General features: G+C 37.5%; 1 protein-coding gene across 1 annotated transcript in view; it reads left to right on the forward strand.

The window, feature by feature from the left end:
• The window catches only part of NEB (nebulin), a 229466-nt gene that overhangs the window by 24205 nt on the left and 181998 nt on the right, over positions 1-23263 (forward strand). The window contains 19 exon segments of the mRNA XM_043991344.1: positions 3031-3135; positions 3673-3780; positions 6843-6959; positions 9567-9668; positions 9755-9862; positions 9943-10047; positions 10501-10599; positions 11966-12070; positions 13065-13172; positions 13265-13378; positions 15305-15406; positions 15504-15611; positions 15699-15803; positions 16190-16288; positions 18431-18535; positions 19211-19318; positions 19401-19514; positions 21230-21427; positions 22877-22984. Coding sequence (XP_043847279.1) covers positions 3031-3135; positions 3673-3780; positions 6843-6959; positions 9567-9668; positions 9755-9862; positions 9943-10047; positions 10501-10599; positions 11966-12070; positions 13065-13172; positions 13265-13378; positions 15305-15406; positions 15504-15611; positions 15699-15803; positions 16190-16288; positions 18431-18535; positions 19211-19318; positions 19401-19514; positions 21230-21427; positions 22877-22984 — 2118 coding nt within the window.

The raw sequence follows: 23263 nt of genomic DNA on the forward strand, positions 1-23263 counted from the left end.
TGCCCCGCCAACAAAAACAAAAAACAAAAACAAAAAAAAATTCTGCCGCTCAGCCTTGTCACAAATGCAGACTTATCACTTTGGTGTGGGTGAGTGGGGCTCAAAATTTTGTAAGCATGCAGATGTCAGTAAATATAGAAGGTGATTCTGGAGAACTGTCAGCTCTCCTATGGCATTTGGCAGAAACTTTGTGATCAGTCCTGCTTACCCTGCAGATTTATATGTCCTCTCTGCTGTTGTGCATTAACAAAAACAAACAAACAAAAAACTGATACCATTTAGGACAACATATTAACAATGACCATTAAAAGTTTTAGATCCTGGGTTGCCCAAGAATATTAAAGTGACAAAGAAATCTTGAGATTTTTCTCAAATTCAAGTAGAAAATCAAAACTAACAGAGGAACAAAACCATGTGAAAAAATTGAAGTGTTCAGGGGAAGTATTGCAGGAAAACAAGAGGAGGGATGCATGTGATTATGAGAATACTAATAGCAACCAACTGACCAGTGAGAGAGGGTTAGAACTTTAGGAGATGATGCATCTATGAGACTCTTCACCTTTTCCTTGAGGTCCTCTCACTCACCTACCTTTGACTTAGTGTGAAGTACAGTGGCAAGAGTGCTAGCTGGGGAGGGATAAACAAGGAGAATCACAGGACCTGTGTGACCTTGGACAAATAACTTGATTGCTTTGGGCTTCAGTTTCCCTCATCTTTAAAATAAGAACGTTGGACAAGATGACCTCTCTGCAAGTCCTCCTAGAGTCTTTCCAATTCTAGAGCTATGGTCCTAATAATTCTTTAGTGTAAAGGATTCCCTGTGAAAAGCCTCTCTCCACAACTAGTCTTAGACAATTGCCTACGGGGCACTGAGAATGAAGTGCCCAGTTTACATGTGTCAGAGGCAGTGCCTGAACCCCAATATTTCTCACTACAAGGATAGCTCTTTATCCAATACTACTGTGTGAAGTCTGCACATAGTAGTATTAACTTGATTCTGTGTAGACACATTCCGTATAACAGATATAAAAATAAATAGAGGTAGTATGCTGGAGTGGAGAGTAGAAGCCAGGAAGACCTGGGATCTCTGACACATACTGGTTGTGTGACCCTGGGTAAATCATTTAACCTCTTGGTGCTTTATAAGTTGTAGAGAAGACACCAACCCCCTCTAATAATGAATTCACAGGACTAGTCTCTGTTCTTATCCTTATTCCTATGCCTATTATATAGCTATTAGCTTCTTCAGAGACACACAGCACAGGCTAGGCATTCATGGTTATAAGGATGTGAGAATTAACCATCAACTCAAAATGTTGCTCAGTGTTGTATTGCTATTCCTTCTGTCTCTCTGTATTTGTCTCTACTCAATTCCAAGGAGTAAGCATACAGACAGGTACTTTCTGGGGCTCTGAGTAAAAGGCATTTCAGAGAGAGCTTGTGATAGAGTAGAGTTAGGTAGTGAGCTGATGGAACTATGAGGATCCCCTTTTAAGTGTAGAATCAGGAAGATGCTTTGACAGACAAGATTTGGTTGAATCAAGACTAGTGCTAGGAATGCTCTGTGCAGTAACAATTTAAATTGGGACCCCTGCCACCCACTCATGGGGAGGTGGCTTTTATATAATGGCGTCCTGAGGGATCCGAATGTTCAAATTTTCTGCTACTCACAAGAAAAAGAGAAATAGGAACAAGATAGAAATAGATTAACTAACTGCCTCCCACTTAGCAACTGCATTAAGACCACAAGTGCACACAGAGTGGATTTTTTTAAAAGTCACATGTATTCACTTTGAAGAGAAGCTCTATTTGGAAAATATTGTTATCTACGTACATATACGTGTGTATGTATATATATATGTATATGTATATATATCTTCACATGTGTACATGTGTATATCATAACTAACGTTGGAATATTGAAATGTTAATTTTGTTTATTTCTAAACTTCTTGAAGAAAGGATGGGACAATAAACTGGAACTGTATTTCCAAGTCTTCTCTGGACAAAGAGAGAGAATTGAAGGAAGCTTTTCACACAGAAGAGTTGTCATCTCCTCACTGGGCTTTCTCTCCTTCGTTAATTTTTTATAGATTTGGCAAGGACTTGGCCACTTTGATGTGTGTTAATTGCCTGGGGTGAGGGGTGAGGCATATTGGCTAGAGCACTGGAAGGGTTTCTAACAATTTACTGTGTTGCTTCAGATGCACTATTTAGTTGTTATAAAGTTAAAAGAGGACAGTGAGGCCTCTCTTCCCCTTTCAGGGGATGGCAAAAATGAAAGAGATTATGTTTATACAAACACCTTCAGATCCACAGATTATTTTAGTGTCCTGGCAGGGTTGTTGTTGTTGTTGTTGTTTTGGGGTGGGGCACATTTAGCAGAAATCAGACTATCTTTTTATGTGTGTAAGATAGCTGTGGGTGACCCTATATTAATTTGGTTCCAGGGTATCCAGGACCATCCCAGAGACAAGGAGGTTGGGCTGAGATGATCTTTAAGGTTCCTTCCAGGTCCCATTCCAGAGATAATAGTAGAGACTAGGATGGTCCTTAAAGGAAAGATGTTGCCTAGCCCAGATTTCTCCCAGGAAGTTTAAGTGCTATTAAAAGGAGATCTGGACTAGGTAAACTTTGGGCCAGTTACTTTGTCTATTTTCTATTGTTAGGTAGACCCTCTCTCCTGTCACCACTAGTCACATTAAAGTTGCTTTAGATTTGTAATAGGAGGACATTTATCAGCATGTAAATTGATTTTTTTTGTAGACAGTATTTCACCCCTAATTACATGTAAAAACAATTTTAAACATTCATTGGTTATTTTTGAGTTTTGGGTTTCAAATTCTATTCCTCTCTTCTTCCCTTCCCCCTCCCTAAGATGCTAAGGAATCTGATATAGTTTGTAGATGTACAATCATGTAAAACATTTCAATATTATTTAATTTTTATTATTTTATTTGTTAAATTCTATATTTCATTGCTTGTTTATTTGTTCTTTTCTTTTTTTTTAATTTCTTTTTTTAATCTTAGAACAAATACCGGGAAGACTATGACAATAAAATCAGAGGCAAGTGGAGTGAGACTCCTTGCTTTGAAATTGCAAATGCAAGAATGAATGCTGACAACTTAAGCTCAGTAAGTAAGATGATGACCACCCAAATGGCTTTGGTGTGAAGTTTCCTTCCCCTAGCTTTAAAAATCATAGGCTGCAGGGGTTAAAAGGCTTCTAAGCCAACTCCTTCCACTCCTCTCCAAGTTGAATGATTTAAATGATCTTTATGGAAAGGGATGTCATGAGCTCCCTTGGAAGCTGTCAACATAAACCTTCTACTGGGGAATGTTTTCTTTCAATGTCATCTAAATTGTTCTTGCTTGAATTTCCATTTCCATAAGGACTGCTGTAAATCTTAAGTATGTGCTCTTAGGATTCTAGGTCTTCTGCCCCACCCCCCATGGATAATCCTTCCCATATTCATTTATTTTCATCATCAACAAGTTTCTTTCAGTGGCACCGTATTCCAAAAGCCATCTTACCAGTCTGAGCTAAGGGGGAAGGTGTTACCTTATGGTAACTTGTCTGTGTTCCCTTTAATACCATGCTTGCCATTACACCTGACACCAACATGCCTTGCTCCGCACACCAGTTCAGTAATCTTGTTTAATATCTTACAGAGAAAATACCAAGAAGACTTTGAGAACCTCAAAGACCAAATTTACTTTATGCAGACAGAAACTCCAGAATACCGAGTTAATAAACAAGCTGGAATTGCTGCTAGTAAGGTACGCATCATTGGTTCTCTGTCTGTTACCTGGCCTTTTTGGCCATGTTTTTCTGGGCTACTTCTGACCTTGAATGCAGGAAAGTATTAATTCCAGAAGGGTCAACTAGGTGGTGCAGTGTATACGCAGCACTGGGCCTGGAATCAGGAAGATCTGAGTTTTGAAATCTGGTCTCAGACAATTACTAGCTGTGTGACCCTGGGCAAGTCACTTTACCCTGTTTGCTTCAGTTTCCTCATCTGGAAAATGAGCTGGAGAAGGAAATGTCAAATTGCTCCAGTGTCTTTGCCAAGAAAATCCCAGTTGGAATCACAACTGGAGTCAGATATAACTGAAAACAACTAAACAACAAACAACAACAATTAAATCCGGTAAATGAGATTTCAGGAAGTGCCACAGTTTTTAATCATTCCTACTTTAGCCTTACAAGTATTATCTGTTAAAGGGACTAAATGCCACCATGATCTGGTCAATACCAAAAAATTTATTTGAAGACTTTTAGATCTCTGAGGATTCTAGGAACAGATAGATAGTTCGATAACATTTTGATGCCTGGTTTTAGGAGTGTGCTGGAGCCAGCTCTTACATCTCTTCAGAACTGATAGTTAGATTTTTAGTGTATACATTTATATCTCAGAAATTGGTTAGTGACTTGCTCAGGGTCACACAGCTAATAAGTGTCAGGTGTCAAAAGTTGAATTTGTACTCAGGTCCTCTTGAGTCCCGGGCTGGTGCTTTATCCACTGAACCACCTAGGTGCCCTGATTTATTCTTTTAATGATTGTATAGACTTATAATGGTGGGGAAAAATGTTAATAATACAGACTCACCTACCCTACTCACAGCCAGTTGTTAAGCCTTTACCTGAACACTTCTGCCTGGTTGCCTCTTCTGAAAATTAGATTCCTAAACTGCGACTCCGTAAAATGGTTTCATAGGTAGTTTGGACAGTACTGTAAATATAGGGGCAGCTAGGTGGCGCAGTGGATAAAGCATTGGCCCTGGATTCAGGAGGACCTGAGTTCAAATCTGACCTCAGACACTTGATACTTACTTACTAGCTGTGTGACTCTGGGCAAGTCACTTAACCCTCATTGCCCTGCCAAAAAAAAAAAAAAAAAGTAAATATGTAGGAGAAAAATCTAATGTATGCCTTCAATCGAGGACAAGTATTCTGTGATTTCTTCAGATGGACTCTGGAGGAGGGTCCAAGTCCTTTTTAGGTATATAACTCTCCTTTGTACCAGAATTTCAGCAGAATGATTAAGGGGGCAGATATTTTGGTTGCTGCCTGAGATCATTAGTTGTTAGTAAAGTTGTCTTGTAGTCTCTAAACCTGTGTTGTCCTGAGGATGCCCTGTGGCCTGAATGATAGTTGCGTGAGTCATATAAATGGAACTAGACTTCGAATCAAGGTCAGGACAAGTATATCCATTGTGGGCACAGTCCTAGAAAAGGCCATTTGCTGTCTTCACCAATATTTGGTTGCAAGGAGAAGAAGAGGAAGGCTGAAGAAAGGTAGATTGTGGTGGTCATCAGCAGGCATTTGTTATATGCTTTATTGTGTGTCAGGCACTGAACTAAGTGCTGGGGCTAAAAATACCAGCAAAAAGAAAAACAGACATTGACCTCAAAGAGTTTACTTTCTATTAGGGCATAGACGATAATAAAAAGGGGCAGGAAAGGAGCAGGAGAGGAGGCACAGTGGAAAAGTCTAGAGGCTCAGAGGCAGAGCTGACAGAAATGAAGGATGACTGAACTGGGCCCTTCCTCCAAATGAAAGTTCTTGGGGATATCATCAATGGTAGAAAGGAGGCATGGGAGAAGAGGGATGTTCCAGTGTGAGAAGGTCACAGGGAATGAGGCAACTTCCAGGCTCAGGAGGCAGCCGAGGCATGGTGTCAAACTATCACCAGCTTGGCCTCCTCAAACACACTAACTTATCCACCTAAATCCTTGGTTGGTTACTGCTGTCCTAGTGTCCTCTTTACAACTAGGAAGTGGAGGAGTGGGAGCTATAAGGGTCCTTTTGTCATGGTGGGAAAATGGAGTATGGGTTTGGGGGTTAGGGGTTGGGGTTCTTAGGAATTCCTTGTTAAGGAATTACACCCTCTTGCACACAAAAGCAGTTAAAATAAGATGGTAGTTTATTTAGGGACTGGGGAAGGGAAGGGAAGAGAAGAGAAAACTTACAAGAGAAGAGAAACCAAGAGAAATCCTTGGACTACTGTTGGGGAGAAAGGCACAAAGCACGTGGCTCTGAGGTACCAATCTCCTTGAGCAGGAGGCTGGTACGTACTTTTATAGAGGACTGATGGGGGGTGGGGAGTGACCATTTGACTGTGGAAAGTTCCTTTAGTGAGGGAGGACCATCCCCCACTGGTAGTGGCTAGAGGAATTGGGTGAGGGGTGGCTATGGATCTCTCAAGCCATCTCTCTCTTCAGGACACAAAGGCCGCAGCTACACCCAAATTTATCTCCCCAGGGGTAAGGGAGATCAGAATGAAGGGTAGAGGTCCCAAAGCTAGCTCAATCTGATCTGGTTCTGCTTATCTCTCTAGGTGTGTCAGTCCTCTGGTTTAGTTTCTCAAGGAGAAGATTCCTTGATGTACCCCAGAGAACTTCTGGGGTACTCTGGGCCCCACGACACTTTCCAGATCCTCACAGAATGTTGGCATTTTGGTGAATGGGTATTAATGTCTGGGTACGGGGTCATAGTATCATAGATCTACAGCTGGAAGGGACCTCAGTGGGCATCTAGTCAGATGAAGTAGCTGAGAAGTGAAATGACTTGACCAGAGTCATATGAATATTAAGCCACAAAGGTAGGATTTGAACTGGGGTCCTCTGATTCCAAAGGAAGTAAGTACTCTTTTTATCATGAGAAGAGGTACGTGGGCTGCTACCTTTGTACATGATTATTAATATTTCCTATTTATGGAATGCCAAGCACCCCTGTGTGCACAGAGAGACTAATTCACGGAACTATGTGCCAACAGTATAACCGAGATCTTGGAACGTAAAACTGACAGACACTTTCTCATTTCCTTTCACTCCTACAGGTAAAATACAAAGCCGACTATGAAAAGAATAAAGCTGTGGCTGATTATAATGTGCTTCCTGCTACAGAGAATCCGCTACTGAGACAGCTGAAGGCTGCAGGAAATGTCCTAAGTGATGTAAGTATAACTCATGCAAGAGTATTTTTAACCCTTAACTGTAAAATAACAATAAGCAGAGCAAACGTTCTTGTAGATCTTTAAGGCTTGCAATGAACTTGACATACTATTATCTCATTTGAACTTCTCAACAAACTGGCAAGTCAGGGATTACAGGTATTATCCCATTTTACAGATAGGGTAACTGAAGTTCAGAGAGGTCAAGGAAAAGTCAAAGAAAAGATTCAAGCCCTGCTTTTCCTGATGCTCAGTACAACAACAACAACAACAACAAAAATCTCTTTACCAATGTGTCTAAAATACCTTAAGTTGGGGCAACTAGGTGGCACAGTGGATAAAGCACCAGTCCTGGATTCAGGAGGACCTGAGTTCAAATCCAGCCTCAGCCGCTTGACATTTATTAGCTGTGTGACCCTGGACAAGTCACTTAAACCTCACTGCCCCACAAAAGGAAAAAAAAAATACCTTAAGTTTATAGCAGTTCCTTCAAGCAATATGGATTTTTTTCAGGTGTTTCTTAGTCCTTTAATAGAAGCTAGTCAATTGAAAGGAAGGGAAATTAGCTGCAGACCCTGATTGCTTGTGCCTTGGATGCAGGCAAGTCACTCTGGGCAGCAGAGCTCTGCTCAGAGGAGCAGAGTTGTATTTGTAAATGGCCAGGAAGAGAGAGAAAAGTGACCAAGCCCTTCCAGATGCCCAGTCTTTCCCTCTCCAAGTCTACCACCCAATGGATGTAAGAGAAAATAGCTGTGGTTTATGAATGGATGAAAAAGTATGAGGAACTTACTATGTGCCAGACACAAACTCTAGTTCTAACTAGTCAACAAGCAATCACTGTGCTAAATAAATGCTGAGGATACAAAGACAAAAATGGAGTTGCCTCTGCCCTTAAGGAGCTTACAGTCTAATGGCCAGGAAGTTCAAACAGCACCGGAAGAGATTAAAATTCTAGCCTCCTCAATCCAAAATTTCAGAAAGAGCTTTCTATACCTTTAACTGCAAAATAAACAGATGTGTATATTTAAGTTAGATCAAAAGAGACACCTTTCTTTTCTTTTTTCGAGGGGCAGTGAGGGTTAAGTGACTTGCCCAGGGTCACACAGCTAGTAAGTGTCAAACGTCTGTGGCCAGATTTGAACTCAGGTCCTCCTGAATCCAGGGCCAGTGCTTTATCCACTGTGCCACCTAACTGCCCCCTAGAAACATCTCTTTCTAAAGCTGCCTCTTGGGAAACTGAGTCATTGTATATTTAAGGATCAGTCTTGGGAACTATCATTGTCCAGCAGGGGAACACAAAAGAAGATTCCCTAAGAATTCACAGGAATTTAAAATTTTATTTTAGAATTGTCATGGAGAATTATAAGCCACTGAATTTTAAATGCTTGAACTTAAGGAAGGAAAAGAATCATGCCATTAAAACAGGTCTACACTAGAACAACTGGGTCCATTGCTCTATTTGGGAACATTCCAGATGGAAGCATGCCAACCTCCCCCTCCCTAGGTAGTTACAAGCCATTTTGGGATTTGAACTAGAAGATCTCTAACATTCCTTCTGACTCTAAATCAATCAGGTTAACATGGATATGTTAAACATTTGCTATTCAGTAGGCATTTTAAAGTACCAGGGATACAAAGAAAAAACCTGCCATCAAAAGCTTACTTTATATGATGAGGTCTCTGCTTGGAGAGAGGACATGGAGAGTCATATGGAGCATCACAGAGTAAATGGAGGGACATAAAATATAAAAAGATTGGAGACATAGGAAGGGATCAGATTTTGAAGAACTTCAAATGCCTAAAAAAGGGCTTTATATTTGATGATGGAGGGAATAGGGAGTCATCAATGTTTATTGAGTGGAGGAGTTTCTGTGATAGACCCATGCATATGTATCTCTATATATGCATATACATATACACATATTCATTAGGATAACCTTAACTTTAAGTTGTAAAGGCAGAGATTCTCATTTCAACAATTAGCCTTGAGAGTGTAAGTATAAATAAAAACACAATTCCTGGATATGCTACATTTTATTCCCTGCTGGATTTTAGAACTTTATCAGTAAGATTTTCACTTTAAATATTCTCTGAGGTGTTTTTTTTTCCCACCAGGGACAAAGAGAAAATAGAAGTATGTCTATTTCTGTTTAAATTGGTAACATCTGTAATTGCTGTTCTTATGAATGACTGCTTTCTTAAGGACATTTATTTAGAATCTCTGCTTACCATCACATTTCTGCTTGTTGTGTGCTTGCAAGTATGGGAAGAACCTGAGTGAGTGAAGGGAAAGTCAGCATTAGAAAATGGCTCATATACACCATAGCCTTTAACCATCTGTGAGTCTTGATTGTAAGGTGGAAAATTGTTTCTTGAGATCTTTTTTCTTTCCAAAGATTATTTTCTAGGGAGTTAGAAACATAAATTTAATGTGCATTGCTAATGGCTCAAAGGCTTATGATTCATAACACCCCAACTTTTGATTATAGGTTTTCAGGATTGTAGATGGAGACCTTTTTTATTTTTAAAGTGTTTGAAAAATAAGAGCTATTATAATCAATGTGTAGGAGTGACAGAAATCTATTTTATCTGTTTTTCCCCTTCTAACAGAAATTATACAAGGAAAACTATGAAAAGACAAAGGCAAAGAGCATGAATTATTGTGAGACTCCGAAATTTCAGCTTGATACAATTCTGCACAACTTCAGTGATGTAAGCCCTACCAGTGTCAGGTCTTTGATGTGAACCAGCGACTTATTTTACATATATAAACAACTTAACTATGGTTTGTCTTTCAGACTAAATATAAAGATTCATATGTGAAGAATATTTTAGGACACTATGTAGGAAGCTACGAAGACCCATACCATTCACATTGCATGAAAGTTTCAGCCCAAAACAGTGATGTAAGTTCATGTTTCCCAATGACATGGTTTTCAGAAGCTACAGCCAGAGTTAGCCCTCATGTATGCTTTTTTCCTTGTAGAAAAATTACAAAGCAGAGTATGAAGAAGACAGAGGAAAATGCTACTTCCCCCAGACCATAACTCAAGAATATGAAGCTATCAAGAAACTAGACCAATGTAAAGATGTAAGTCTGCAACACAAATACTGGAGAATTTGGTATGTCTGGGGCTGGTGTCCAAAGAAAATCAATGATATTCCAGAATCTTCTTTTGGCATCTAGTGGTCAAGATGTAATTGACAATATTATTCTTTCCCTTAAAGTTAAAGTAACATAAATGGGAAGCAGGAAACCTCCTTTTGAGGTAGCTACCATATTTCCTCTCAAACAGATCCATAGAAATATACTCTCTATTAGTTCTAGTTGAGTTAATTCTTTTTCTTTTCTTTTCTTTTCTCTTAGAAAGATAAAGAGAGCCTCTGGAGACATGGATTAGTTTTTATAGAGATCTGAATGGCTCTAAGAAGCAGAAGTCTAGTTAGCAAACAAAAACATGATTGGCTTAAAGTTTGGGTTTTTTTGTTTTGTTTTGCATTTTATGTCTACCACAATGCATTAAACTCCATTTTTTTCTTCCAGCATACTTACAAAGTCCATCCTGATAAGACAAAATTCACTCCAGTTACTGATTCTCCTGTCCAACTGCAAGCTCAGATCAATACTAAGCAGTTGAGTGATGTAAGTATCTCGAAGTGTTAGAAAAATCTAAACCCTTATGACCCATTATTTTCAGATAACAACAACAAACCCTAACCATTCAAGTATTTTTAAAAAGGCTTATGTGAATGCTACTTATTTGGCTCGATTTTATTTCCTATTATAAAAAGTTTTTCATTATGTTCTTTTCCCACATCCAAGTATTGATAAGGTAATAAGATGAAAAGCCCAATTGATCAGTGAGGAGATATTGTTGTATGCTGTACTAGCTCTGGCATCAGAGGACCTTGGTTGGAATTCTGGCCCTGCTATTTACATGTTTCAACTTAGATAAATTGTTTAAACTCCCTGAGACTCGGTTTTCTGATCTGTAAAATGGAGGGATTAAATATAAAAGGTCCTTTCCACCTCTAAGTGATTAACCCTATAAGAGGGAGAAATGATGAAGCTTAATGTCAAAAATTTGGACTCAGTGACCTCGCAGGTCCCTTCTGATTCTAACATTTTTTGATTGTATTAAAAACTGAGGCTTCAGTTCAATAATTCTTTGCTTTTCCATTAAGTAGAAAATATGGCCCTACAAGGATAGTTCTGTTATATGTACTTTTCATAAATATTCAAACTAATGTAGAACATAAAGAATTAGGTTCCATGACAAGGATATGAAGGTTAAAAGTAAAATGACAAGTTGTAAAGTAGTAAAAAGAATGTAGGTTAAAACATGTTAATGAACTAAATCATGAGTATTGATGAAATAGAAAGAACTACTCAAACTTTTCCCATAGAACAACAACAACAATAATAATAATAGCACCTCACATTACCTAACACTTTGTAGCTTTCTAAACTTTTACCTACATAATTTCATTTGATTTATATACATATATATATATATATGTATGTATATGTGTGTATCACACATACACAGAGACAGAGAGAGGGACATGTACACGTACACATACAGAGAAAGAAAGAGAGAGAGAGAGAGAGAGCTGTTATGCCCCATTGACCCTAGACTTAATGGTGGCATTCCCCAAAGTCAGTGTAGTTTTGAGCTTTAATAGCATACATTTTTCTACAGCTCTTAAAATTTAATACTGCACGAAGACTTTTTGGGCATTGTAGAAGTGTATGTGTGGAGGGGGTCAGGGGGTGGGGATGAAATAACTCTTCTTGTTCTCTCTAATGCTTTACTGTGATTATAGCCATGACATTGGTCTGTCATATTGGTTGTACAATGTTATTGCCCACTTTACTCTCCAGATCTTTCTTTCGATCTGAAATTCCTTGAATGCCAGAAAACTTGGAGTGTGTGTAGGAGTAATCCATTAGAGTTTACAGGACAGGCTTCCTCCTGTGCTAAAAGGGTATTCTCTTTGTTTCTCAGCTGAATTATAAAGCAAAACATGAAGGTGAAAAGTTCAAGTGCAATGTCCCACCAGATGCTCCATCCTTCATTCAGCACAGAGTCAATGCCTATAACCTCAGTGATGTAAGTTCTCCACACAGAATATCATGGGAGAGGGTGAGAATCTGTGATGTTTTGTATTTGCATCACAATGCTGATGAAATACTTCTAACAATGTGAAAAATGACAATAGGAGACAACACAATAATATTATCTCTCAGATTTGGTGCCTGTATACCAGGATGTCTTTTTTCTGTTTCCACCATAAGACTGTCAACTCCCCTAAAACAGAGGCTGGATTTCATATGCAAAATTGCATGCTGATTTTTGCTAAAACACAAATACATCTTTCTTAAATAGCACTGTTCTTCTGGTGAGAAGTAGCATGGCATAGGGATTAAAAGGCTAGCTAGCCTCAGGGTCAGAAAGACCCTCATTCAAATCCTGCCCCTGACACACACTGATTGTATGACCCTGGGCTAGTCACTTAACCTTTCAGTGAAGCCCTGGGGCCCTGGAGTGTGAATTCACCATAACTAGTCTGACACAGGGCAGCTAGGTTGCACAGTGAATAGAATGCCTGGCCTGGAGTGAGGAAGACTCATTTTTCTTAGTTCATATCTGGCCTTAGACACTTACTAGCCCTGGACAAGTCACTTCACCCTGTTTGCCTCAGTTTCCTCATCTGCAAAATGAACTGGAGAGGCAGCTAGGTGGCACAGTGGATAAAGCACTGGCCCTGGATTCAGGAGTACCTGAGTTCAAATCCAGCCTCAGACACTTGATACTTACTAGCTGTGTGACCCTGGGCAAGTCACTTAACCCCCATTGCCCCACAAAAAAAAAATGAACTGGAGAAGGAAATGGCAAATCACTCTAGTACCTTTGCCAAGAAAACCCCAAACGGAGTCACTAAGAGTCCAACATGACTGAAAATAACTGAACAACAAAAGCTGGAGACAAGTTCACCACATGGTTCCCTGGTTGTCTTCATGCCATGTCACTCTACAAATACCCTTTCTACCCTTAGTACCATACAGAACTTTTATAATTCTTCCATGTATGATTTCTTCTCTAGAATGTTTACAAGCAAGATTGGGAGAAGAGCAAAGCCAAGAAATTTGAAATTAAAGTGGATGCTATTCCTCTTCTGGCAGCCAAGGCCAACAGCAAGAATGCCAGTGATGTGAGTATTACTTGGGAATTTGGGGGAGGGGACCAGGTAGGCATGTGTGTGCTTTGCAGAGTTTCCCACCTGTGCTGTATCTCTTGGTCTAGGTGCTTTACAAGAAAGACTATGAAAAGAGCCGAGGAAAAATGATTGGAGCCTTAAGTATTGAAGATGATCCTAAGATGCTGCACTCCTTGAAAGTGGCCAAAAACCAGAGCGATGTGAGTGGTTTTGGAAATCTTTCATGTTTTCTATTTTGCCCAGCTTTCTCATTAACATGCTTATGGCTTGATGGAGAATATAATATCTCAGGTTCAAGGTGGTATAGGCTGGTGAGAGGGACTTTGTGGAACAGAAGCATCACATTTCTAGATGCTCCCATCTACTTATATTAGGGTTCTATTAGAAATGACTGATTTTTCCCAAATTTCTTTAAGTCTCTCATAATGCAAAGAAATTATTCTTTTAATGCTGTTCACATCTTATCTTTTTATTTTTGGACTTGATATAAAATTATTATTTTTAACATTTTTCAAAAATATTTAAGTTCTTTTAAAATACTTTTAAATGATATTTTTAAAAGAAAATTCAATACAATTTTAAAAATACAGCAATTAAGGACTTAAAATGTACAAGAACTGTGCTAGATAAATACAACTATTTACAGAGAAGCTATTTTTGTCACTTTTTACAAGAACTTGTTTTAAAAATTTTTGTTAGGGACAAGGATAGGGTATGGAACTATAATTTCTTTGTTAGAGATATCTTTACCTAGGAAGCTGCTGCTAAGACTGGTACCTTGACAGCCTCACACAGGCAATAGGGATTTTGGTTTTCCTGGACCCACCCTCCCTCCCTCCCTCTCTCTCTCTCTTGCTCTCTCACTCTTGCTCTTGCGCTCTCTGTCTCTCTCTGTCTCTCCCTATCACTCTGTCTCTTTCTATCCCTCTCTGTCACTGTCTGTCTTTCTCTCTCCCCCTTTCTGTCTTTCTGTTTCCCTCTCTGTCACTCTGTCTCTTTCCTACACTGTATAATTTTATTTTTTTGTGAGGCAATGAGGATTAAGTGACTTTTCCAGGGTCACACAGCTAGAAAGTGTTAAGTGTCTGAGGTCGGATTTGAACTTAGGTCCTCCTGATTCCAGGGCCAGTGCTTTATCCACTGTGCCACCTAGCTGCCCCCCACTGTATAATTTTCAAAATAATGTTCATATCCTTTTAAAGTACATTAATAAGTTTTTATTTAAGAAAAGTGAGTTCAAAAAGATGGCAAGTGAATATCTGATGTCAAGTAGCACAGCTGTAACTAGACCAAGGCCATGGAATCTCAATGACAGGGTCCCAAGATTTTCAGAATTCTGATAGGACTTTACATTCCTTCAGCAGAGAGAAGCAACTAAGCTCAGCCAATAATAGGTTAGAATAACTAATGAGAACAGGAAGCTACTAAATGGCAAGCTTCCTCCTACTCCTGGCTCTACCCTCTTCCATCTCCTGCAGCCTCTGCTGTATGTTTCCAAATGCCCGGGTATCTGTTTCCCAACAATAGGACATTGGGTATCTCAAAATCTAAGGTCTCCTTCCCACTAAACTCTTAATGAGCTCTTTGGAGAGTATCTTTCATGCAACTCACCCTTGACACCAGAATCCCCTATAGTAAAACATGGAAAGCCTGCAAAATCAAGTAACATTAACGAAAGGTAAAATCTATTTTAAGAGATAACATGAATGGCATTTCCACCCCAGAGTTTAATAGCACTTAATCTAATTCTAAGTCTGTGGCCAGGTTCTCTGTTCCCTATCACTGTTAATAGTAATAAATAATGATTTTGTTTTCCAAATTTGCAAACATAAATGATACAAGCCAAATGTAGATTAGCTAGCAGCAGCTATCTCCTTGAAATCACTATTTAAGAAATCTCAGAAATGGTCATGCAGTTTTTTTTTTAGCATAATCTCTACAGTTTATCATTTGTGATAACTATAGTATTAATTCTAAGTTTTCAAGGTTTGTCTTTTTTTCTGCTGTTTTGCAAAGGAATGTTAAAAAAACAACAAGACAAGGTATGTTTTAAAATACTCTCTTAAGTATAGAACTGAACTGAAATATTTTTGCAATAAACATATCTTTTTTTCCTCTTCCGGCAGAGGTTATACAGAGAAAACTATGAAAAGACAAAGGCAAAGAGCATGAATTACTGTGAAACCCCCAAGTTTCAGCTTGATACCCTTCTGAAGAATTTCAGTGAGGTTAGAGTACCTGAAATTATTCATTTGGTTTGATTTGCTACCCACTGTTTAACAACAGATCAATGTGAATTTGAATTAAATGTGTTTTGTCTTCCAGACTAAATATAAAGATTCCTATGTAAAGAATATTTTGGGGCATTACTTAGGAACCTTTGAGGATCCCTATCATTCCCATTGCATGAAAGTTGCTGCTCAAAACAGTGATGTAAGTTCAGAGATAATTATTCAAACTCCATTATGGTGTTGTCTAAATGACAATGGTAAGCTATTTGTGTGTTCTTTTTCCTCTTAGAAAAATTACAAAGCAGATTATGAAGAAGATAGAGGCAAATGCTACTTCCCTCAGACAATAACACAAGAATATGAAGCAATAAAGAAACTAGACCAGTGTAAAGATGTGAGTTGGCCACTGCAAGAAACAAATTCGCTTGGTTGATAGTGTTTGGGAGGTGACGATGACATCTAGTGGTCAGAATGAATATAGCAACTGAGTATAAAGGAGGGGAGGGGGCAAGAAAAGGCAAGGGTTTTGGATAGTCTAGTGATAGGGGCAGAAAGCATTACTGCCCAAAATGCTATTCATTGTAAAAAAAAAAAAGTTTTAGCTTTTAAAGGAAAACTTTTTGATTTTCATTAGTTATTTTTCTACTGCTGAGATAGATACATTTCTCTCAAAACCAGAGTGTTAATGACTAAATGAAGTCTATACATTAGTAAATCTTTTCTACACATCAGTATGAGTATGTGATTTATTCCTATCATTAAATATTTCTTTTTTTCTAGCACACCTACAAAGTCCATCCTGATAAAACAAAATTCACACCTGTCACTGACTCTCCTGTCCAGTTGCAAGCCCAGATTAATACCAAACAACTAAGTGATGTAAGTACTTTTGAATATCAGGATAGAAGAGAACTCAAAAACACTTTATGTATTTAAATGATCAATAAAATTTTAAGATGAAATAAACTTGCAGGAAAGCTTACCACCTAAAGAGTAGAACTATTTTGAGATCCAATATTTATACCTATAACTTTTTTTCCCCTTCTTACTCTTATCAACATTAAATGTTAAAAGGATTCTATAGCTTATGGGCCCTATTTTTTTGTGAGTTTTTTAAGTTTGCCTGTCAATTTGGTCAGACCCAGAGAGTTTTATAAATACATAATATAAAATTGTGAGTAATATAGGCTTTTATAAGTGTATTATTCATTCTATAAATTACTTTCTCTTAGTAATGTTTTTCATCAGTTGGGATTATCAAAGAATTGCCCATATACACAGTCAGTAGTTAAATGGGTTTATATTCATAGACTCCGTGGTGGAAGAATTTTGGTATTTTCAAGTTTTGCGTATAGGCAATCTTGTTGCATTAGGAAAATCATTTAATAGTTGGCGTATAACACAATCCAAAGATTCAATATGCCTTCAAAAGCCATGAATTTATACTAGAAATAGATATATTGGGGGCAGCTAGGTGGTGCAGTGGATAAAGCACCAGCCCTGGGTTCAGGAGGGCCTGAGTTAAAATCCAGCCTCAGACACTTGACACTTACTAGCTGTGTGACCTTGGCCAAGTCACTTAACCCTCATTGCCCTGCCCCCCTCTCCAAAATAGCTATATTGCTAATAGTATCTAACAAACTTATTATTAGACTTAATATTGCATTCTAAAAATTAGCCATACCACACTAGCTCAAGTAAAGGAGTCAATCATTTGATTTAGCTAACATGCCTGGTGTCACATATACATTTTCCCATCTGCTCCAAAGCATCTCTATTCCAAAGTGTCACTACCCTTCCATTGTTATCCTAAGGCTCTGATAACACAGATAGAAGTGGGAGAATAACACTGATACTATGATTAGGATTTGAATCCAAATAATTCCTAGTTTGTCCTAAAAAGATTAAATATTTTAACATGGTTGGCTTGGAGTGTACCAAAGATATATTTTTGACATTTGATTCTTGCACTAACCCATGATCATTTCTATGCATGTACAAATGCTTAAAAAATGAAACCAACAATTCTACATATTTAATTGGCCGATTGTTAAGCATTTATTAAGCCCTTACTATGTGTTAGACACTGTTTAGGTAGATTAGCAAAAGGATTACAAAAGAAATAATCCACTTTATTTTTTCATTAGGATTAGAGGTAATCCCAGTTCATGGATCAGGGAAACACTTCAGCTTTAAACCATCCACAATGTGTTAAAAATGGACAGACAGCTGGTTAAGCTTTCTCTTTATTTTTTTCTTTTAAAAAAATGTTTCTTTTAAAAACTTTTTATTGGTGCCCTGTTACTTTCCAGTGACTTCTGTTCCCACTCTCAAAAGAAGTAGAACAAAAATATCTAGAAGCATGCATTTCATTTTATCCTACTTGACTGAAAGGCATAGCAATACTTAATTCCTTAGTCATGACTGCTCACTGTACTGTCATACATTATTGGTCATTATGTAAGTTGTCCTCCTGATTCTACTACTTTGCTTTGTATCAATTCATACAACTCCTCCCGCATTTCTCTGAATTCTTTATAGTTATCATTTTTAAGGCATAATGATATTCTATTCCATTTGTAAAGCAAAACCCATTCAGCCATTCCCCATTTGATTCTTTCCACCAACTACTGGTCTATTTCCCTTCAAGGTTGCCTTGGATCAGCTTTGTATGTTTTATAAGTTGTCACCCCCTTCAGAAAGTATATCCTTGGCACCCAACACAATGTTTGGCCCCAAACAGGAGTTGAATAAATATATGTTGGTTAGTCGATTTTTTCCCTTTCAGTTCTTTAGAAATAACTATGCTTCGATGAAGTCAGTTCAGATTTGGATATATCATTCTTCCATGAAAGAGAGAAACTCTGGGAACCAAGGGCTATATTTGTTTCTTTAAATAGCAAAACAAAAACAAACAAACAAACAAACAAAACCTACTATTGCAGTGTTCGTTTATGGTATGGGAACAAAGATGTCCTGACAAGGTATTCCCACCTGTACTATTTGCCATTTGTTTTTCAGCTGAACTACAAAGCAAAACACGAAAGTGAGAAGTTTAAATGCAATGTACCAGCAGATGCTCCAGCCTTCATTCAGCACAAAGTCAATGCCTACAACCTGAGTGATGTAAGTATAAAAAACCTGTTTCTCCACATTCATTGTGTTTCCTGCTGTGAGCAATTATTTTCGGTATCACAGAGATTAAAAAAGAAGAACATACAAAGAATTATACTGAAGACACAGCGCCAAGGTTATAATCAGAGAAGTTAGATGCAGAAAATGAGCTAGACCAGCTACATAGCAAACGTGACATATAACCAATAGACAGACTACATCTTCCATTGGTATCAAGAGAGCTAGAGGAAAGCTCCCAGTATTTAGAACTGACTTGACCTCCTGTGGAGGATTTATTATCAAAAACTACACAGGATGAGGTCTGAATGTGTTTGGGTCGAAGAAAATATCCACAGTGAAGTATGGGAGTATTACTCTCCAGCCAGATTCCCCCATAAGAGAATTGTGATTATGAAGTGCCTGACTGAGTTAAAAGCCCAGTGGATAGGAGCTTTTTGAGAGTTTGTGAAGCTCTGAGTAAGAAAAGCTATTAGCATACATGTTAGAGTGTCAGGAGGTGAAGCTGATTATAATATAATATATGTGGCAAATAGACTGTTTAGAAGCAGAGTGGATTTTGAAGTAAATTGAAGTCTAATAAATTAAATTTGCTTTTGGTCTCTAACAGAGACATCCATTGAATGTGGCATTTATGATTCTTGTGTGTGTGTGTGTTTCCTTTCTCAGAATATTTATAAACATGACTGGGAGAAGAGCAAAGCTAAGAAATTTGAAATTAAGGTGGATGCTATTCCACTTCTGGCAGCCAAAGCTAACAGCAAGAATGCCAGTGATGTGAGTATGACTGGGGAAGAGGGGCAGGAGAACTGGGTAGTTTCTTTGAGTGAAAGCTCACCTGTGTGATATCCCTATGCAGGTACTCTACAAAAAAGACTATGAACAGAGCAAGGGAAAAATGATTGGAGCCCTGAGCATTCAGGATGATCCAAAGATCCTGCACTCTTTGAAAACAGCCAAAAATCAGAGTGATGTAAGTGTCTTTCAAAGTCTCTTCTTTTGATATTTTCTTGGTTTCAACTCTTAACATGTGTTCCTAGTGCCTAGCATAGGACCTTGCATACAGTAGGTGCTTAATAAATGTTGATTAAAATTTCTAAAATTATTTTTTATTTGTTTATTGAATTGAACAGAACTAGGGATATCTTATAAAGGTTCAATTAAAATCACAGGATCAAGGGGGCAAGTCAGTTATGAAGGTTTTAAATGATGTTTAATTGGTTTCCCAGTTGTATGTATCTTTGCTTTTTAAGATAGAAATTATTGAGTTGTGCTTAATGTACATTTTATAATGAGAAATGCCCATGTGAGTGATTTATTTAGATCTTATTAATAAATGGGTATGCCTTTGTAGGATAGTTATGTCCACATGGATTATACACACACATATGCATGTGTATAAATACATATCCCATATAAGCACGTGGATTATCTAAATATATAGTTCATGGATGATATACATAGATATCTCTGGAATCTGGCCTACCCTTCTCCAAGGGAGACTGTGATTTCTACCATGAGAGCAGGAGAAAGGTCACTCCTTTCTTTACCTACCTCCAGGAGAGATATCAGAATTAAATTATATCTATCTGCCCTCTTGAATATTGGTAGACTTCTGGTGTTGAAGGAAAACCATTTCCCTAGTTATCCTTAAGGGAAAGAGTGACGCTTGCACTCAAAAACTTAGCTCCTTCTTGCTGATTACAAAAAAGACCATCAAAATAGTGAGAAAATGCATGTATTTAAGAATATATAAATAGAAATCAGAGGAGTTATATGGATTAGAATCTATCAAAGATTGAATGAGCTTTTTATCTTGGAGTAAGATGAGATCTCAGCTTTAAAGAAGTTTAATTTTACCTGAGATATTCATTCTGTCAGTCTCTAGGGAGGTAAGCTGGAAATCGGGTACATTAGGGGCACGAGTGGGTTGTAATATGCAGCCAATAGGAGAATTCAATAGACCACCCGCTAACCATGTTAACTTTTTAAGGCATATGAAACTGCCCTTCCTGAGGCTCATGATCAGGACCCACTATTTATTAGCCCAGTGTACCATGGAGCCAGGTCTTGAAATAATTTCCAATCAGACAATGTTGGTCTCAGCATTTAAATATGCAATAGGAAAGTTCTCAGTGAAGCACGTCTATTGTTGAAATGGGTGTTACCATATAGGTGACTAGGCAAACAATCTTGTTTTCTCAATTTAACACCTATTTAACATATTTAAACATATTAAACATAATATTTAACATGCTATGCAAGGAAAACTAAAAAGTCCATCATTCAATTCCCAAAGCAGTTAGTTATTTTATAAAAGTTAAATCATAGAAAAAAATTTTGTTCTTCTACAATTTCCCATTAATAAAAAAAGGACTCCAGTAAAGACAAAATTTCTTAGGAACATCCTATCCTGATACTCTCCTTTCAGGATGAATCTACTCTTTTAGATCTCCCACAGCACTTTGTTTTGCAGCTTTCTAATTGACTTACAGTATCTGTGTGAGATACTGTTTATTGGACTTATGTGTGGCTTATGTGGGAAAAAAATCAAGGAAGATAGATCTACCTCAGTGTCGGGATCCACTTCTAAAATTTGTATTTCTTCTTAATTAGAAGCGTTTGCATTTTTTCCAGCACCCTTTGAATAATTATTACAATTAATGATTGTTTCCTTTTCTTTCATAGCGGGAATATCGCAAAGATTATGAAAAGGCAAAGACTATCTACACAGCACCTTTGGACATGCTCCAAGTCACTCAAGCAAAGAAAACTCAGGCCCTAGTCAGTGATGTTGACTATAAGAACATCCCACATGGTTACAGCTATCCCCCTGATAGCATCAATGTGGACTTGGCAAAGAAGGCTTATGCCCTACAAAGTGATGTGAGTAACTGAAAATTTTCCTTCTCCCTATTATCAACTCTTTATAGGTAAACCAACAATGAGTTGAATTAGCTATTTTAGCAAAAAAAAAAATTCCTCACATAATCAAAGAGGTGGAAAATATAAATGTCAGTTCATGAAGACTTCTTTCTAAAACAAAAAAAGTTTGTCATGACATTCCATGTCTAAAGAATAAAACTCACATTGTGTAGGGAATTCTGAGATGAATGGTGTATTCTGTTTTCTTGCATGTAGAAGACTGGTTTCCCCTCCCCACATAGTAAGCATGTAATGAAAGAAATTATTCTAGTATTATGACCGTAGACAACTTAGATACTCCCTTTTCTGAAAAAGAATATTAAAATTAGTGCTACAAAATGTTAATTAATACTTTACAAGAATAAATTCAACAAGGCTACAATCAAAACTTAGTTTCTTTTCTATATCTCTTAGAATTTAATAAATATCATATTTGATATTTTGTTCATTTAATAAATATATTTAATAATAAAAATAGATACATATAAATATATATGTGCATAGATAGATAAATGATAGACTAATGGGAGTTTTAGGTCTTGTCTACCTATGGAAAAATACAAGAAATACAAGTCATTTCATTAGCATTTACATACCAACTCAAAATTTTACACTTTGTTTCCCATAAAATTCAATAAATCCCTAAGTGTAATAATTTTTAAAATATTTCATTAGCAAACATTGACATATCCCTGCAAACACCATCACTTTTAAAGTCCTGGATAGTTTAGCACTTAATAGAAATAAGTACTATCAAGTCTCAGGAAGTCAGGTAATTATGAATGTTTCCTTATATCATTGGAGACCTTCAGCTCTAATCTGAATATCAAATCACAGTATTTTTATTTGTAAAATTATCTTGGAGTTCACATAGACAAAAACCCCATATAGTTCAATTAATCTCATCTATCCCCAAAATATACATCATATAAGTAAGTTTTTCCTCCTAGAATCTTTGTTCCAGTTTCAACTTTAAAGTCTTAAAATGAGAAGTTTAAATATTTATTTAGGGAAGAAGACTCTATGTTTAATGAAAGGAAGCAAAAAGACAGGTTTTTCCCCTTTAAATTGTTGGCAGGTTGCCTTTAATGTGTCTGGTTGACTATTTAAAAGTTCTATGTAAACTGTAAGGATGTATGAAACCTTACAGATTTCATAAGATAAGAATTTTTACTGAGTTTTTGAAATCTTTCAAATTATCTATATTAGGATAAAAAGATGGACTAAAAGGACATATCATTTAGGAAAAATCAGGAACCCAACAGTGACTAAAACTGGCCCAAGACTGTATTGAAAGATGCATTAGTACATGCAGTACTGAATATGATCTGTGTGGAAAAAACCATTTTGCTAATTAAATAAAGATGACATTGAATGAACTGAAACTTAATCTCTGCTTTGGGGTTTTAGGTTGAATATAAAGCTGACTATAATAGCTGGATGAAAGGCTGTGGCTGGGTACCATTTGGGTCCTTGGAAATGGAAAAGGCCAAGAGAGCTTCAGATATTCTTAATGAGGTACAAAAACATTTGAGTGTGTTACATGTATATACTTTTGCTGTTCAGTAATTTTCTATTCATGTCTGACTCTTCATTTGGAGTTTTCTTTGTAAAGATAGTGGAGTGGTTTGCTATTGCCTTTTCCAGCTCATTTTACAGATGAAACAACTGAGGCAAATGGTTAAATGACTTGTCCAGGGTCACACAGTGAATAAGTGTCTGAAGCCCTATTTGGACTCAGGTCTTCCTGACTCCAGGCCCAGTACTCTATTCACTGCACCAACTAGCTGCCCATAT

The sequence above is a fragment of the Dromiciops gliroides genome, chromosome 3 (assembly GCF_019393635.1).
Source record: "Dromiciops gliroides isolate mDroGli1 chromosome 3, mDroGli1.pri, whole genome shotgun sequence".
Classification (NCBI taxonomy): Eukaryota; Metazoa; Chordata; class Mammalia; order Microbiotheria; family Microbiotheriidae; genus Dromiciops; species Dromiciops gliroides.